Here is a 16,747-nt window from a genome sequence, read left to right on the forward strand (position 1 = left end):
AATATGCAAGTCCTGGATATCCTTGTTAACCTTCTGTCTCATTGATCTGTCTAATGTTGACAGAGGGGTGTTAAAGTTTCCCATTATTATTGTGTGGGAGTCTAAGTCTCTCTGTAGGTCTCTAAGGACTTGCTTTATGAATCTGGATGCTCCTGTATTGGGTGCATATATATTTAGGATAGTTAGCTCTTCATGTTGACTTGATCCCTTTACCATTTGTGTAGTGGACCTTCTTTGTCTCTTTTGATCTTTGTTGGTTTAAAGTCTGTTTCATCAGAGACTAAGATTGCAACTAAATTGCTTTTTTTTAGCCCAGGCTCTTTTCATCTTAAAAGTTTACTAATTGTTAGTAAGAAAAAATAGACAGGAACTGGTAAGTAAGTCACATGGGAAAGTTTCAAAGGTCTCAGAAATCTTGAGTTCCCAAAAGTCTCATGTCTTCATTTTCTGGTGTTCTTGCTAAGTGGCTACTGGGAAAAATGGGTGGGCCTTTTCAGCTGTTGGCAGATCAGCCCATGCAAAACCTAGTAAGTGCCCATGGTATTGTCATCTGTGCACCTTTTCAGATCTCCAAGATACCCTCTGCTTCCTGGTTGTAGAATCCCCAACATAGGGTACTGGCACAGTTAGACCTGGCCTCTCAGAATCAGAAGGCAAAAAATGATTATGGGAAGTAGCTGCAAATGCACTAACTCTTGCTTTCTGAACTTTTACCAATTGCAAAAAGATCCTCGCTTTGAAAAAAGGAGTGTTTTGCTGCCTTTGATCTGCTCCCATCGGGCATGGGGCCAGCGGTGTAGGAGCTGTCTCACTGCCCTGTGCACAGGAAACTGAAGATGGAGTTTCTCGCCTGTCATTTCCAGCTTCAGGGTTGCAATTGGTTGGTCTTTGGCAAGTAACTGGTTATCAGTGCACAAGAAGCCTGGAGGGGGGCAGGGAATGGAGACAGAATGAGTTAGTAAAAGGATGTTGAGACATAAATAAAAGTGTGCCTTGTGGAGCTTCAGTTGCAACTGTCAGGGGAATGACAGAGAGCAAGCATGTTCTTGGAGAGATCAGGTGGCCATGCTTGCAAATGAAAATCCTATCTGGAACCTCTTGCCAAGCCATGTCCCCAAGAACAGGATGAGCTCTGGCACAGCTCTGAGGTGCTTGATTCATGAGCCATTTCCTTCTCTCTGGGGAAAGCTCCATGTGAACAGCATTTTGGAGCCTGCCTCTGGTGACGGCATGATTTATATTCCCCAGAGCAGGCAGGATCTGGGCTTCTCACAGAGTCCCTGGAACAGTTGCTAGCAGGGCAGGTAGGTACCATGAAGCAGCTACTGCCTGCCTCTGGACTGCTCCCTCTCTCCAGCTCCCCTCTCAGCCCTCGCCAGGGGGTATACCTTGCTGCCCTCTGCTTAAGCCAGCTTGACTTTGACCTTTTGCCCTTACTGTTCTCCACGACCATAATGATCCAGACCTCAACCTTCTACCTAACTCCAGGCAAAAGACTAGGGTCAGGTCCAGGCAGGACTCTGGCTGATGGGCAAGTGCCAAGTCAGGCCCCTGGAACAAGAACAGAGTCCTCTTTTACCCTCCAGAGTCCAGGAGTAGAAAGGGCCCAAGAAGGACGTCTGAGCCAGAATCCTCATGCCTAGCGAGCCACGAAGGAAGGAGAAATCGAGTGTGTGGCCAAGTCTGGAGGGCAAGACAGGTAGGCAGGGCCAAGGGTCCAGAGCTGGTTAGACAGGAGTGGAAAGTAAGCACTGGGAAGAAAAGACAGACGGAATCTTAGCTTTTGGTGCCTCCCTAGGTTGCCAGTGCTGAGCAGCTGGTGGGCCAGGAGTGCCCTCCTTTTCTACTCTTCCTGTCTTGCTACCCAGCTCATGTGCCCTCTCTCCCTCGAGTTATCCTCTGCTGAGCTATGACTGCCAGTTTTGTCTGCAAGCCCAATGTGTCTCTATTGTTTCTTCGTTTCAGATCATGGCCATCAGAATAGTGGCTAAAATCAGGCCGTAAGACTAAATGCTTTAGGGGCTCTTTCTGCACAGCCACTGTTTGTTTATTCACATTCTCATATTCATTCCCTCCTCCTCTCTTTCTTTTCTTGCTCTCTCCCCTGCTTATCCTGTATTGATTGTTCATTCAGTCTCTCTCTATACATACATGTGCTACTATGTAGTAATTTATTTTTCATGTTGCAGAGATTAGTGTGCCTATCTAGCAGCTTCTCAGGGCAGAAGTGTTCTTCCTTTGAGTAATCCCAGCCCCAGCTGAGTGTCTTGAATGTACTGGTTGCACAATGAGTTTCTGAGGATTGGTCAACCTAATGACCTCATCAATGAGTAAGGGGCACCAAAGCTTATCTTACTTTCCTGACTTTCTCCCAGGATTTGGTAATAGCAGGATTTATTTTGTTTTTTAAATTAACATTCAGTATGTATCAGTCAGTATCAAAGCAAGAATAAGAAACCACACAATAATTTGAACAGAGATTGGAGTAAAAGGGATTGGCTAGTAATAAGGAAGAACTAAAGGATATTAGTCATACCAGATAGTACACACCTTGAAGGCAACTATAATGTGACTCTCATCTATTTAGCCCCTATAGTTCTTACACATGGTTCCCACCCAGTAATCATTGTTGAAGCAATATGGATTGAATCAGGACCTATGGTGACCAGATGTGCCATCTGTAGAAAGTCACTCAGAGAAATGGGTGCAGGAGAGTGAGTGTGCTGTGAGAACCGGTGGCAAGGCACTAGGGACTCCTACTATATAGATATGAGGCTTGTTTTGTAAATGGGAGATCCCTTTATCTATGACATCGCCTGTTTGTTTTTCCCTTCAGTGTTAATACTTTGAAGGGTCAGGAAATAGGAAACAACCCCATTAAGCAGGAGATACTGAGGGCTCAGTCTGTGGCTGACAGTAAGAACAGAACTGCAAGATAATGGAGGCTGATACAGGTCCCAGGCAATTCTTCTCCCCTTTGCAAAGTGCTGAATGACAAGCCGATTTCTCAGCTCCAAGCAGGCAGTTGTATTCAGATGATAAATGTGTCCCTGGACAGAGGAGCTTGTTGAGTAATATTTACCAGGGTCTCTGTGAAGGGCCTTCAGCTCCCAAAGGAGCCTTTCAGGTCTTCACCTGCTTGCCTGTTCAGCTGACGTCCACCAGGCAGTGAGAGGAATAAAAGCTGTCCAACAAGATGGAAGCTTGGTGATTTGTTTCGATGCTAGAAGTTTCCTGGTTTCTCCTAATTCCTATATTCAGCCCCTCCCTGTCGAAGTCAAACCCCAGGAGAGAAGCATGAAGTCTGTGAGAAGCTTAGAGCCTTTTAGGGGGAGGGGGAGGGAGGTCAGTGAGTGCCACAGATCTGAGCTGGACTCAGACCCAGCTCTACCACCTAATTAATACTTTTTAGCCCAGTTCCTTGGATTCTCCGAACCTCTGTCACCTTAGATATAAGATAGAGATAATAAGACCTACCTCACAGAGTTGTCATAGAGATAAAATTAAATCTGTGTAAAAATACTTGGCACATTATAAAATTCTCTCCAGCATACGTCATTCATTCATTCAGCAGTTCCCCCACTGCATATCTGCTACATGCCAGGTACTGCACTATGTTTAAAGAGCCAGTTCCAGACTGTGAAGGCTGGGAACAAAAGCAGGCCAATAGCCAGGACTTTACCAGTCATCAGTGTGGTTCTGAGATAATTACTAGATGTTTTTATCTGGGTTTTCCAGAGAAACAGAACCAATAAAAGATCACACACACACACACACACACAATATATATATATACACACACACACATACACACACACACACACAACACATAGATATAAATAGGATGTGCTTGTATGTATATTTATTTATTTTTATAAAGAGATAAAGGAAACTTATTATAAGGAATTGGTTCATGTGGTTATGGAGACTGAGAAGCCCCAGGATCTGCTGCAGCAAGCTGGAGACCCAGGAAAGCCAGTGGTGTAAGTTTCAGTTCAAGTCCAAGCCTGAAGGCAAAAGATTGATGCCTTAGGTTGGTGACAGCACAGAAAGAGCACATTTTCTCTTTCTCTACCTTTTTGCTCTATCCAGGCCTTCAATGGATAAGCAGATGCGGCCCACTCACGCTGGGGAGGGCAGTCTACTTTACTCAGTCTACCAGCTTAAATGGTAATCTCATCTAGAAATACCCTCACAAACACACCCCAAATAATGTTTAACCAAATATCTGCACACCCTGCAGCCTAGTCACGTTGACATAAATTTAGCCCTTACACCAGGGTTGGTGTTCACATAGAGCATTCAAGTTTGCATAGCAGCTTTATATGCCATGTCTCATTTGGCCCCCAGAATGAGCCGGTGAGGGGCTTATTTCCCTTCTCTGTCACAGGTGTCACCAGCTTGGCCATTTGAAGTGGGTCATGTTTGCCTTAAACCCAAATCTCTATGCACCAAGCCTTATTCCTCTTAGCGACAGGTGGTCTCCCCCTTTCCAGAGTCCCACCTGCTTAGCACACGAGGGGCTAGTGACTGACTGCTGCCTGCAATGCCCTAGTGCCCTCCACTTCTTTACGCCAGTCCTTAGCAGGAAGGTCTGAAAGTAGTTTTCCTGTGGGCGAAGTATCAGTAAGCATCTCAGCAAAGCATCTCAGCAAAGTCTGAATGTGTTCCTGATGCCTAGGATAGGTGAGGGCTCAACATAGAGATGCGCCTTTGTGAGCCTCAGTTGGTTGGGAGGCATGGTGTGGCATGGAGGAGGATGACTGCAGGCCAGCAGTGCTCCCACAGACACATTAGCCACGGCCTGGCTGTCCGTGTCTCATCAGGGCACAGTGCATGGCTTTTACATTTATTAAGCCTTTTGCCATTTTAATCATGCTGATGAATCAAGGTACTCCTGGGTATTTCTGTTTACTTAAAAAACATTGTGAGATGTTCTGTTAAAGTCTGTCATAGGGGAAATATGAATTTATTAATTCAAAAATGGTCACCTCCTCATGCTGAGCTTGGAAAATGGGCCAAATCAGCGGCAGTTCTCATGTTTGCGTTTCCAGCAGTGCCTGCCCTGCTAGCATTGCAGCCACTTGTCAGCATGTTTGTCCCCTCATCTGGAAAATGCCATTTTAGGCTGCATGTCCCCCTTGCCTAGGACAGTACCCAACACGATGTAGGTACTTAGTTACTGTTTCTGGAATGGAGTGGACTGCAGCTTGTGCAGGGAGGATTGCCTCACAGCTGCACTTGCCTCAGCTCTACTCTGGGAAGAGTGCATGGCCAGCCCATCACAGACAGCACCTCACCTAGTCTGTCATGCATATGCCAGATGCTGGAAATACAATTCTTATTCAGACACAGCTCCTGCCTATAGAGAGTTCACAGCAGAGTCAGGGGTGACAGCCCATAAATAACCAACTAGAGTTCATCTTGAGAAGCAGTGGGCAAAAGAAGTTCAGGAAGAGGGCCTCAGGGACACTGAGGAGGGAGTGGGGTGATGCTGGCATCTGGAGGCAATGGTACTAGAGGATCGTTTGGTGACAGAATGGCACAGGACCTCAGAGCTGACTTCCATACCTCAGCGCTTCCTTTCTCTGATTGGGTTTTTCTGCAATTTTTCCTGCAGGGCCTGTGCCAGCAGTGAGACAGAGAGTGAAGCAGGAGACATCATGGACCAGCAATTTGAAGAGATGAACAACAAACTCAACTCGGTCACTGACCCCACTGGCTTTCTGCGGATGGTTCGCCGCAATAACCTCTTTAACAGGTGCGTGTAGGGTGCTTTCCCTAGGCCCAGTGCAGGGGAGGGTGCTCTGAGCACAGATAATGTGCTTTTAGTGGATGTTCCTTCCGGCTGGTTAGGCTTCTGGCTCAGGTCATGCATTTGCAGCAGCAAGCGTGATGCTTCCACAGTCCCATACCCGTCAGGGCCTCTGCTTCACAGCAGCATCTCCAGCTCAAGTGAGAAAACAGTGACAGGCTTGATGTGACAACCCTCATCTGGCTGGGATGGGAGTCCCAGGGGACAGCCAGCTGCTTCTTCACATAGCCTCAGAGCTGACTTTCCAAACATCAGGCAGAAGCCAGAGTAACTTCACATACTTCTTTGCTAGCTTCTGCAGATAACTCGTGGGTACCTGCACTGACTTCCTGGCCTGAGATTCAGGGAGGTCAGGGAGAGTGAGAATGCTGGTGCTGTTGGAAGGAGAAACTGGGCCTAGGAATGCACTCATCCAGACCCAGGCTCACCCATCTGTGCCAAGACCTCAGTTCCCTGTCACTTGACCAAATAGTTCTTAATGGCTTTAAGATGAAGCGAGTTTGAAATTTCCAAGCCAGCACACCCCTTCGTCTTTTTCTTAGGAGTGATACCCGAGCTGGGTCCAGGTAAACAGGGCAGACAGTTGGGGTTAAGGGACACCTGTCCCACTGTTGTTTAGTTGCCTGGCAACAACCTAGAAGTACATTTTGATAGACCTCTTTGGAAAGACATCACAGACTCCCTAGGTCCCTGCCGCAACCTGAGGGCCTGCCTTTAAAGGGCAGCTGGTTGACCCTAGAACACAGGTGGGAAGTGACTATGCACTGAGTGGGAGGCAGTCTCTCTGCTTGGCAGCCCTGCTGTGCAGGGCATTGTGTGCCCTGTCTGTTCCTACTCCAGGCCCTGGTTTCCTCTCATTATTGTGCTGTCAGAGTGACAAATGTGTGTTGACTTTCCCAGTGCTGAGTTGAGTGGGAAGGGAGCCAAGGACAGGGGATGTAGGAGCTGGCAGCCTGGTTGTAAGGAGGCCAGAACTTCAAGCTAGTTCACGCCTAGTTCCTTCTTCCCAGCCACCTTCACAAGTGTCCCTTATGGCTTTTGGTTTCATGTAGGGATCCACCAGGTTTGCGGAGGCCTGGAATTGGGCCTGGACACATGTTCTTGCTCTGCCAACTTCTCAGCCAGTGAAGGCAGATGACACTTACCTCTGCCAGGTGATGCAAGCTGTGGTGATAAACTAGAGTGTAAAGAGCTCAGAGTGCAGCCTCTGGCCTTGCCACACCAGCTGTAGGACACTAGGGAGGCAGTTTCACCTCTGTCAGTCTCAGTCTCATCATCTGTGAAATGGGGATGGCTTCTTACCCTGCAGGGTTCCTGTAATGTGGGAATAATGGAGCCAATGTATAAATAACACGCTGACCGGCTTAATATGTGGAAGACACTGTACAACTGGTGGGTTTCTGTTGTTTTAAGTAAAGTGGAAAGAATAGTGCTAAACTTAAATTCTTAACGTGGGTGGGGAAACTTTGGAAGGGATGAGATGTCTATGTGCCTATGCAGCAGCTGTTGGCCACCTTGGGTTGTAGCCTCCCCCATCCTTCTTCCCTTCCTACCTCAAGTCCTTCACATGAGAGGGCTGCCAAAGCAGACGGTCAGGCATCCATGGTGACCTGCTTGCAGACACTTCAGCAGTCAGGAACCAGTTCCCCCAGGACCTCAGCTCTATGGAAGAAAAGGGTCAAGCCAGGTATATCTAGGGCCCTAGGTAATCAACCCTGGGCTTTGGGTCGGTGTGCATTTTGAATGGTGGAGTGCACATTTTGGAAAGATGGTTTCTGTCCTTCTGAGCAGCCCTGCAGTAACTCCAGTGAGCACAGTACTGTAGATTAATTTGTTGGTTCACTTATACAACACAATCTCCGTCCCCAGCCAGGCTGAGTATTGTGCCCAGCCCTGAGGACTGAGTGGGGAGCAGCAAGGCCCACAGCCCTGAGCTTGCACCCAGCTCCATTGGCAAGGTCTGACCCAACCCAGTCCCACCCTCAGAAAAGCAAAGGAGTTGAAAGAGTCTCCGCAGACTCTTCCAATCCCGACCCTTTGGATGAGGGAAATAGCCGGCATTCTTCTCGCTTCAATGCAGTGAGCCCTTAAGGCCCAGGTAAGTTTGTAACACTGCGTGTTCTCTAGTGCCTCTCTCAGAAGCCAGGAAGCGGGGTTCTGGCCTTCATCCACAAGAGAGTGGAGCTGCAGCTGAGGGAACCATGGAGGCAAAGGTATCCCTGTTAAAACAGTGCAAACTTCCCTCACATCTTATAGCTCAGCACACATAGGCCAGAGAGGAGGGAGGTCTACCCATGAACAGGTGCCAAAACATGCCTCGCAGCTTCCCTGCCAGCCTGTCCCTGCTCTGCTGTGGGGTCCCAGGCCTCCCTCTCTGTCCCACATATGGCCAGGGATCTGGGCTAAGAGGTGCACTGGCTTGTGACTGAACAGAGCGGCTAGAAGTGGCGTTTCTGCAGATTGCTGATAGTGGCTAGCATTTGCAGAGTGCTCGTACCCTGGAGCCAACAGAGGTGACACGGAAGCAACCGTGTGTGTAGGGCCTTGTGTGCTGGAGCAGTAAGGGCTCCCCTCTCCAGGGGCTCTCTAGCTCAGTGATTTTATGGATTCCTTGGCCCCTTTGTTCCTGGGTGGTTTGCTGGACTGATTTGGCAATGAGGCCACTATAGCTAATGCAAGTCAAGTGAGACTTGGCTTTAGGTTTTTCTCCCTTGCCACTTCAGGAATTGGTCTTTGTTCTGCTGTCATTTTTGAGATCTCTGCAGTCACTATTTTTCTTCTTGCCTATTGGCAGAAAACACATTTGCATTTTGAACTCAGGGTAGGCACCGCTATTGAATGAAAAACAAAGACCCTTCTCTTGGCTAGCACCCTGACCTTGGTGTGAGTCCCAGAGGGCAGAGCAGCAGCCCTATGCTTTGGGAGTGATGCTGAGGACTGGTAGGCCAGCACATGCATGTAAGTGTCTGTGTGTGGGTGGGGGGAGGTTCTGTGGGAATGTATGTATGTATTTGTATGTGCAGAGTTGTATTTGTATGTGTGTGTTTGTGTGTGGTATGTATAAATGGTATGTGTGTATGTGACTGGACCTCGGGCAGTCAGCAGATCACATTTGCTGTAGAAAAGAGAAGGAAGAACAGGACAGGCTTTTGACTGCATCCTGGATCCTGGACTACAGGGAGTGCCTTTGTATTAAGTAAGGTGCACCCATCCAGAGTCATTTAGGGCCAGTACCCCAGAGAAGTTTCCTGACTTCTGTAAGCCACCATTGGTACAACAAGCATCCTAGGTCTTTAATTTTCCACATTATATCTGTGTGTGACACAATGTGGAGAGGAACTTTCTTACTGTCCAGAGAGCAGTGACTAGAGCCAAAACAGAGGACAAAGAAGTAAGTCTCCTTATTCTAAAGAGAGATGCACAACAGGGCCAGAGTCCACCCTCAGGTCTCTGCAACTTCCCTCTAGTGCCCTGCGACACACTCCCGTTCTCTCACAGAAGACTGGACAAGGAATCAGCAAGAGAGAACCTCAGCTTGGTTGAGGGTCCTTCTAGAGAATCGCCAGCAAAAACTGGGGTCCTGCTAGATGAGGAAAGAGGCATCTCCATCCCATGGGCCCAACCTCCATGACTATAGAACAGGGAGAAAAGAAAGTAGGGAGAATGCTAGGTGGGAGTGGGATGGCCACAGTGCTCAGCGTGCCCACATTTAACGTGGCACGGGTGTGTGTCCTGCTGGGTGGGTCACATAGGCCTAGCACCTTACTGGTTCCCCACCCAGGAGACTGTCTGCTGGGCAGGGACCTCAGCCACACGTTACAGAGTGTGCAGCCAGTGGCAGAGGGGAGGGGTTCTGGGGGAGCCAGAGCTGGCTGCCATGTTGAGGGGTGCAGAGGAAGCCCTGCAGAGCTTTTGCCTGCCCCCTTCCCCCTCTGCCCTCAACACCTGAGGGTCAGGCCCTGAAAGTGGAGAGGCAGTAGTGCTCTCAGAGCCTATCCTGCCCTCCAAATCCATGCATGAAAGCCTGGCCTGCAGTGGAGGTGGGAGGGAATGCAGTGACTGTAATATGCAGGACGATTTCCTAAAGGCATAGGGAAGAAAGTATCAGCAGGACAGTGGAGAGCGGTGACTGGAGAGGGGAGCTGTCTCCACAAGACCAGCCTGGCCAGTAAGCTGAGACCTGGCACACATGTGTCCTGCTGTGTGTGCGTGTGCATGGATGTGTAGTTGTAGTTCTTTTTTTGTTTAGAGACAGCGTCACACTCTGTCACCCAGGCCGGGTTATAGTGGTGCCATCATAACTAACTGCAGCCTCAAACTCCTGGGCTCAAGCGATCCTCCTGCCTGAGCCTCCTGAGTAGCAGGGACTACAGGTGCACACCACCTCACCCGGCTAATTTTTTAAAATTATTTTTTTGTAGAGACAGGTTCTTGCTATTTGGCCCAGGCTGGCTCAAGTGATCCTCTCACCGTGGCCTCCCAAAATGCTGGGATCACAGATGTGAGTCTCCATGCCTGGCCAGACTGTGGTTCTTTATGAACATACATGAGGGCCACCCTGCTTTAGGGCCGTACAGAGGTGTGCTGCAGCAGTGCTGCAAAAGCCCAGTGTAGGCCAGCGATCTGCTGATCACTGTCTTCCTAGGTCTAGGCCTTTGTCTGTGGTGAGGCACACAGTGCAGAGGAGAAGTCTTGGGCTCTGGGGCCAGCCAGACCTTGATTTGAAACCTGGCTCTGCCCTTTGTTAAGGTGACCTTCAACTTTTTGCATTTGCTTACTGATAGAGTTGTTACTAGGACGCAATAAGGGTAATGATGACTGGATCAATCCTGCTGTGTAGTAAGTAGTTTATTTCTCTCTCCACCTTGAGTCTGAGGTTTCTATGGCACCAAAGGCTCTTTTTTAAGGGGTGAATTACCTACTCAAAAGATCCAAAAGATCAAATCGCCACCAAGAAACTGATAGATTGATGCTTCTTCCTGCTACAACCTCTCTCAGGGCCACTGGAAACACTTTGAATAAATGCAGAGTGATGACCCAATCTGCCGTCAGCTACAGCTATAGCCCTGGCTTTGAACCCCCAAGATCGCATACCCAGCTTTCTGGCTGGGGTCCTGCATCCCTGTCCCCTGCTCCTTGTTGGTGCCTCTTTGGCTTCTGGCCCCAATAAGGAGCTGAGTGTTCTCTCTACCTCTGACCTCCAGGTCATCTGTGCCACATTAAATGTAGGCATGCACAGCATGCCATGGCTGCCATCCACCCATATTCACCTCACTGTGACCATTCTGGGCAAGGATCTTCCCTGCCAACAGCTGCTGCAGCTGTTGGTTCCAGTCACCAGGCTTTGGGCAGGAGCCTCTGTCCTGTCCCTGCCTATCTTGATGCCTATCAACAGCCTCAAACAGTTGCTGGTGCTCCGCAAGGTGAATTGCCCCAAGTCTGCCCGCTTGTCAGTGCCAGAGATGAAACCTGCCCCTCACTGGATGTGACTTTGTCCCTCACACTGATCCTGTTACCACCCACCTGGGACAGGCTGACGGTCATCTCTGTCCTCCCCTCTGGCTGGGGCACGGTTTTGTTTGTGTCCCTGTCTCGACAGGAGTCACAGGAGCTCCAGTGGAGTTGGGTGGAAGTATGGAGCTTGGCATCTGAGTACTTCACAGTCCCACCCTGCCATTCTTCCCATTTCCTGTTCCATTTTCACCCCACCCTCTGTCCTAACCCAAAGGAACCCCAGACCTGCCCATTCACATCTCAGGTTCTTCACTTGGGCATGGGGACATGGCCAAAGAGGGCTTTCCCCTGAGGCACTGTGTCAAACACAGCATCTTTCACGAATCCATCCTGGATTGCCCCTACTGGAAATCATTTCTCTCTTCTCTAAAACTTCCTGGTGCTTTATCTGTGGGTAGGGAGCCACAACCTTGCACCTTGCATTCGTCACCTGTGTCCATGCCCTCTCCCCTCCCAGGCTGTGCATTCGCCCAAGGCTCAGTCACTTCTGATTTATCTCTGTATCCCCCAAGGAGCCTAGCAGGGTGCCATGTGTTAAGTAGGTACAGGCATGGAAGGAAAGAAGGAAGGAAAGAAGGGAGGGAGGGAGGGAAAGAGGGAAGGAGGGAGGGAGGGAATTAAGTAACTATAGCAACAACAATAGCAATGATGATAATGACAGCAGTGTGTGTCTGCTGATTAATTCCCAGCACTCAGGACTGTACTAAGTGCTTTACATGTGTTATCTTAGTCAATCCCTGCAGCAACCATGAGGGGTACTATGATGACACTAAGGCTTAGAGATGTTAAGTTAGTTGCCCAGGATCTCACAGCTAGAAAATGACAGAGCCAGCATTAGGAGCCAGGTCTTCCAGACTCCAAAGACAGTGCTCTAGCCCCACAGGCCTTCATCCATCTAACTCCCTTGCCAAGTGATTACCCGTCTTTTCCCTGAATTCCTTCCATGACAGGGAGCTTACTACCTCCTGAGGCAGCGCATTCTGTCTTCAGACAACTCTGACTAATCCAACTCTGGAGGTTCTCTGTGAACAAGTGAATTAGACCCGACAGGTTTGTTTTCAGGGACAGGCTTGGACCCACAAATTGCTTGAAAGTGCAAAGTCCTTTGGAAGGGGGTTTTTCCAGCTATATTGCTGGACATGCATCAGCTGGGCAGGCTACCACACACAGGGCTGTCTTTTCTTCTCTCCATCCCTGAGCACTTGAGAAGCCCACCCCAATGACTGTCTGGCCCAGGCCTTTGTTCTGATCTCTGAATGGGGTCAGTAGGAAAAGCCTGTACAAGGCTGGCCTGGGCATCAGGTTCTTTTAAGGTGAGCATCTCCAGGCTTGGCCTCAGAGCCTCATACTCGTTACAGTAAAGAGCAGATGGCCACAGGACAATGCCCAGAGTGGGCAGAGGCCAGGCACCACCAACTGTTGCCGTGGCTCCTGCAGGAGGGCAGGTGCAGACCCTTTTGGTGGAGGCATGTGCCACAACCCTTAGCCCAGGCAGGGAACCTACCATGGACCCAACATGCCCAGGAGAGTCCAAGAGCAAGGGGAGAGAAGCCACATGCAGCGCCACACTCATTCCTGGGCTTGAGAGGAGCCAGGCACCACCGGTAGAGCCAGGGTCCCTGCCTGTGCCTGCCCAGCCTTGTGGCTCTTCTCTGGAGGAGCAGCCAGACACGTGGCAATTAAGGAGGGGAATAAGCAGAAGCACCCACAGCTTATTGCATAAGTACTTAAAATGCAGTGTTCACCATGTTCACCTCCCAGATGAGACAACCTTTCGTGTGAGGATGTTCGTGGAGGGAAGTCACTGAATGGTTTCAGAATGCTGTTTTTTAATTGAATTGAGGCATCTCTGGTTACTTGCATGTAATGTATTTGTCAATTTTTCCATTGTTCTTAAAACTCCGGTTCAAATCTCAGGCCAGCTACCTCAGAAGATGCAGCTCAGCTGAGAGCCCCAGAGGGGATTTGGGAGCATCCTGGTTAGGGCTCAATTGAGGGAAGAAGGAACCAAAGGATTTTCCAGGTAGATACCAGCAGAGCAGGAGTTATACTCATAGTCTGCCAGGTGCAGTCCTTGCCTGTGAGGCAGGAAGCTGCACCCCAGAAGGGTTGAGGGGCTCACCTGAGTGAGTGTGAGCAGGTGAGTGGGTGAGGGGCAGAGGCAGAATTCCTGCCAGGACAGCCTGACCACAGAGCAGCACAGAGGGCATGGCAGGTAAACATGTGCAATAAACATATCCTGAGAAGGTGAAGACCATGTGTCTGATCAGAAGAGAAATGACAGGGCTAAGAAATGGCAGCCACACATTGAATGAGCTGCCACCACCGAGGACCCTCCCTGACCCCTGCAGAACTCTGACCTGGGGACAGAGTCTTCACAGATGGCCCCTGGACTGGTACTATGTGCAGTGTCTGCCTTTCTGGGATAGAGGGCACAAACCAGATGAGGCAGATGAGGGTTCAGGGCCTGATGCCACACAGCACTAGACTTTCAGCTCCCCAGAGAGCAGAGGGCCCCCCCTCAAGCCACAGGCTTTCTGCTGCGTGACTGCGTGGAGCAGCAGGGCCTTTCCCCTGATGTCGCTGCCTTAGAGGAGATGTTTAACCTTGCATCTTTGTTTACTCATTAGTAACAGTGAACGGGGCTAAGGGCTAGAAGAGGATGCAAGTAGAGTACTCACGTTACAGCCCAGAAGATGACGGGGGCCCACCTAGCCCTGAGATTCCATGTCTGTACTCTAGAAGATGCCCCATATCAGTTTAGTTCCCTTTTCACCCCTCCCTTCCGGTCATCCAAAAGATGTCATGACCAGATGTGCCCTGGGGTGAGCGTTCCTGGCCCTATGTCTAGACAGACCATGAAGGAACCAAGTGCCTGGTGAGGAATTGAGCCCCAGAGGAGCAGCAGGGTGGGACACAGGGAAGAGGCGGAAAGGAAGACACTCCCAGAGACCTCATTCTGCCACCTGTGTTCAAGCGTTAAGATCAGATGCACCCATGCGAGCACACATGTACACAGCTGCTATCGGGCCTTGCATGGTCCTTATCAAATTGTGAACTCCAGGAGGGCAAGGACCAGATCTCCCTGTTCACTGAATTCCCCCACTGCAGCTTGCCCAGGGCCACCAAGGAGGCACTTAGCCCTTGTTGAATGGGTGAATGAGCACCACCTTTCTCTTTGGTGCCATGAGGGGCAAAGCCTTCCCTCAGGTTGCCCCTTCATGCGTTTCTCAGGTGGCACCCTTCCTAGCTGCCCCTCCCCAGGCAGTCTAACAGTGCTGCCCCCACGGTAGTGTGGCTGCCTCTGGGTCCATGTGTGTGGAGCAGACAGCCCCAGCCAGCCAGTGAGGTTCTTCGAGATTGCACTAAGCTCTAGCCTGCTTGTTCCCGCCTCCTGGCCACCTGGTCAGCCCTACTGCAGAGACAGGAGGGCCAGAATCTCAGAGCTAGGTGGGCCCCCGCCATCCTGGTCATCTTCAGGCTTGAGCCAGAGCCCTTTTCTTAGCCTTGGCTGAGGGAGAGTCAAGCTCCTGTTTCTTCATCTACTGACCCCACATAGACACGTCTCTGCCAAGGAGGCAGTGCTGTGTTCGTCACATGGGAGACCTGATTCCCCAATGCCAGACTGCTGCAGAAATGCTGCCTTGGAAGCCAGGTGAGAGGTGACAGAGCAGAGTGGGTTGAGGTGAGAGCCTGCCTCGCAGAAGGTGGGGCGGGCAGACTCCACAGGGAGGTCCATCGGGTCCCAGCTGCCCAAAAGAGCTTGTTTGGCCCAAGCAGAATGGGTGCATTTCGCTCTCCACCTCAGAGTGTGAGAGCCTGAGAAAGCTGTGTGTGTGTGTGTGTGTGTGTGTGTGTGTGTGTGTGTGTGTGTGTGTCTGTGTTGGGGGGTTGGGGGGACTTGCCCAGGCTGCTGTCTGCACCATGAATTAACTCCCTTTAAGCTGAGTGTGGATGGGAAGCCAGGGAGCAGCTGCTCACCTGGGCAGGCTCATACTCGCTCACAGGCACTGCTGCAGCACAGACTGCCCAAAGGAGTGTGAGCAGTGCGCTGGCTTCCTCCTGCCTCGGGAATAGATTCCTTCATCCTCTCTGAAGGGGAGATTCATGAGCAATGAAGGCAGCCCAACCCAGCTGGCATTTGTCATCATTGCAGAGACAAGAGCCACACCCCTGACCCCTCTGCCCCTTGTCTACTCTTCACAGACCCTCTGTGGCTTCACCTTTCTCTCCATGTATGCTGGGCCCTCTCCTTTTCCCACCACCACACAGATTGTGTGCTTTGGAGAAACTGAAAATGTTCCTGAAGTAGGTTAATAAACATCATCTGAAGAATAATAAAGACAGTGTGAGGTGAGAAGATCCTCTGCTGAGAGCTAGGCTGTTAGCCCAACTGGGTCCCGGGAGCCATGGGCTGTGAGAAAAGTGAGCCAGTGCCACCTGCTGGAGCCCCGGGGTGGTGCATCTGTGAAGCCCGGAGTCGCAGCCTCCAGGAGGGGCCACCCACCATCACACCACCTTTAGGAACACAGCGGCTGGGAGGGCACAGCAAAAGCCCCTATCCTGCCAAGTGGGAGGCCTGATGCCCTGCCAACCTGGTGGCTTTGTGCAGATCTCTTGCTCTTTCTGGTCCTTGGTTCCTCATCTGAAGAGGAGGAGTAACCTCACAGGCCCCGAGCCGGTGAGGCTGCCGTGGCAGGCCTGGCTGTGCCGGCAGAGGGGTGCATGTGTGCTCTTCTCTGGGCTGCCTTCATTCCTAAACGGGCAGCACAGCCCCTGCCACGGTTCACACTCCTGCCCCGTGGGAAGCATGTTTCTACCCCTTTCAAAGCTCTCATTCTAGCAAGCGAAAAGCGCTGTTCTCTAGAGCCCAGAAAGCTGAGACAGAGAAGTCAGCCAGGGTGAAAGGCCTGTGGAGATCAGAGCAATACTATATATACTCTAAAGCACTGCCTTGAGGAGCCGCTGGCCGTCTGTGGCCGTTCTTCTACGAAGCAGTGAAGGACTAGGTTGTCGTGACAGTGCAGGAAGGTGGATGGCAGAGAGCAGGTCATCCCTCACACTCCAGTGCACACCTGTCAGCCGCTGTGAGCATTCTGCCACCTGGGGCTCAGAGCCCGGGGTGCCTGCTGCCAGCCAGCTGTTACTCTGAGGCCCAAAACCACACCACCACAAGGACATGTATCAGCAGTGCCAACTCTCCCAGGCAGATTACAACACCAGAAAGCTGAGCCTGCACCCTAACTGTCCCATGCCTGATGCCCACGCAGGGGAAACACAGGAAGGGCTGAGGCTCAGCAGAGGGGTTGAAGGCTTGCCTAGATAGAGGACATTTTTCATTTCTAAAGCTAGAAGTTCTGGTTGGATTGATCATCAGTAAAAAAAAAAAAAAAAAAAAAAAAAAAAAAAAAAAAAAAA

The 16,747-nt window shown here is 50.5% G+C and overlaps 1 protein-coding gene across 1 annotated transcript in view; it reads left to right on the forward strand.

The window, feature by feature from the left end:
* Nucleotides 1–5,510: 5,510 nt before the first annotated feature.
* LOC108515740 (tetratricopeptide repeat protein 28) overlaps nucleotides 5,511–16,747 on the forward strand; it is a 52,138-nt gene continuing 40,901 nt past the window's right edge. The window contains exon 1 of the mRNA XM_017852868.1: nucleotides 5,511–5,761. Within this exon, the coding sequence (XP_017708357.1) occupies nucleotides 5,511–5,761 (251 nt within the window). The remainder of the gene's footprint in view (nucleotides 5,762–16,747) is intronic.

Source organism: Rhinopithecus bieti, unplaced genomic scaffold (genome assembly GCF_001698545.2).
Source record: "Rhinopithecus bieti isolate Rb0 unplaced genomic scaffold, ASM169854v2 scaffold_2314, whole genome shotgun sequence".
Classification (NCBI taxonomy): Eukaryota; Metazoa; Chordata; class Mammalia; order Primates; family Cercopithecidae; genus Rhinopithecus; species Rhinopithecus bieti.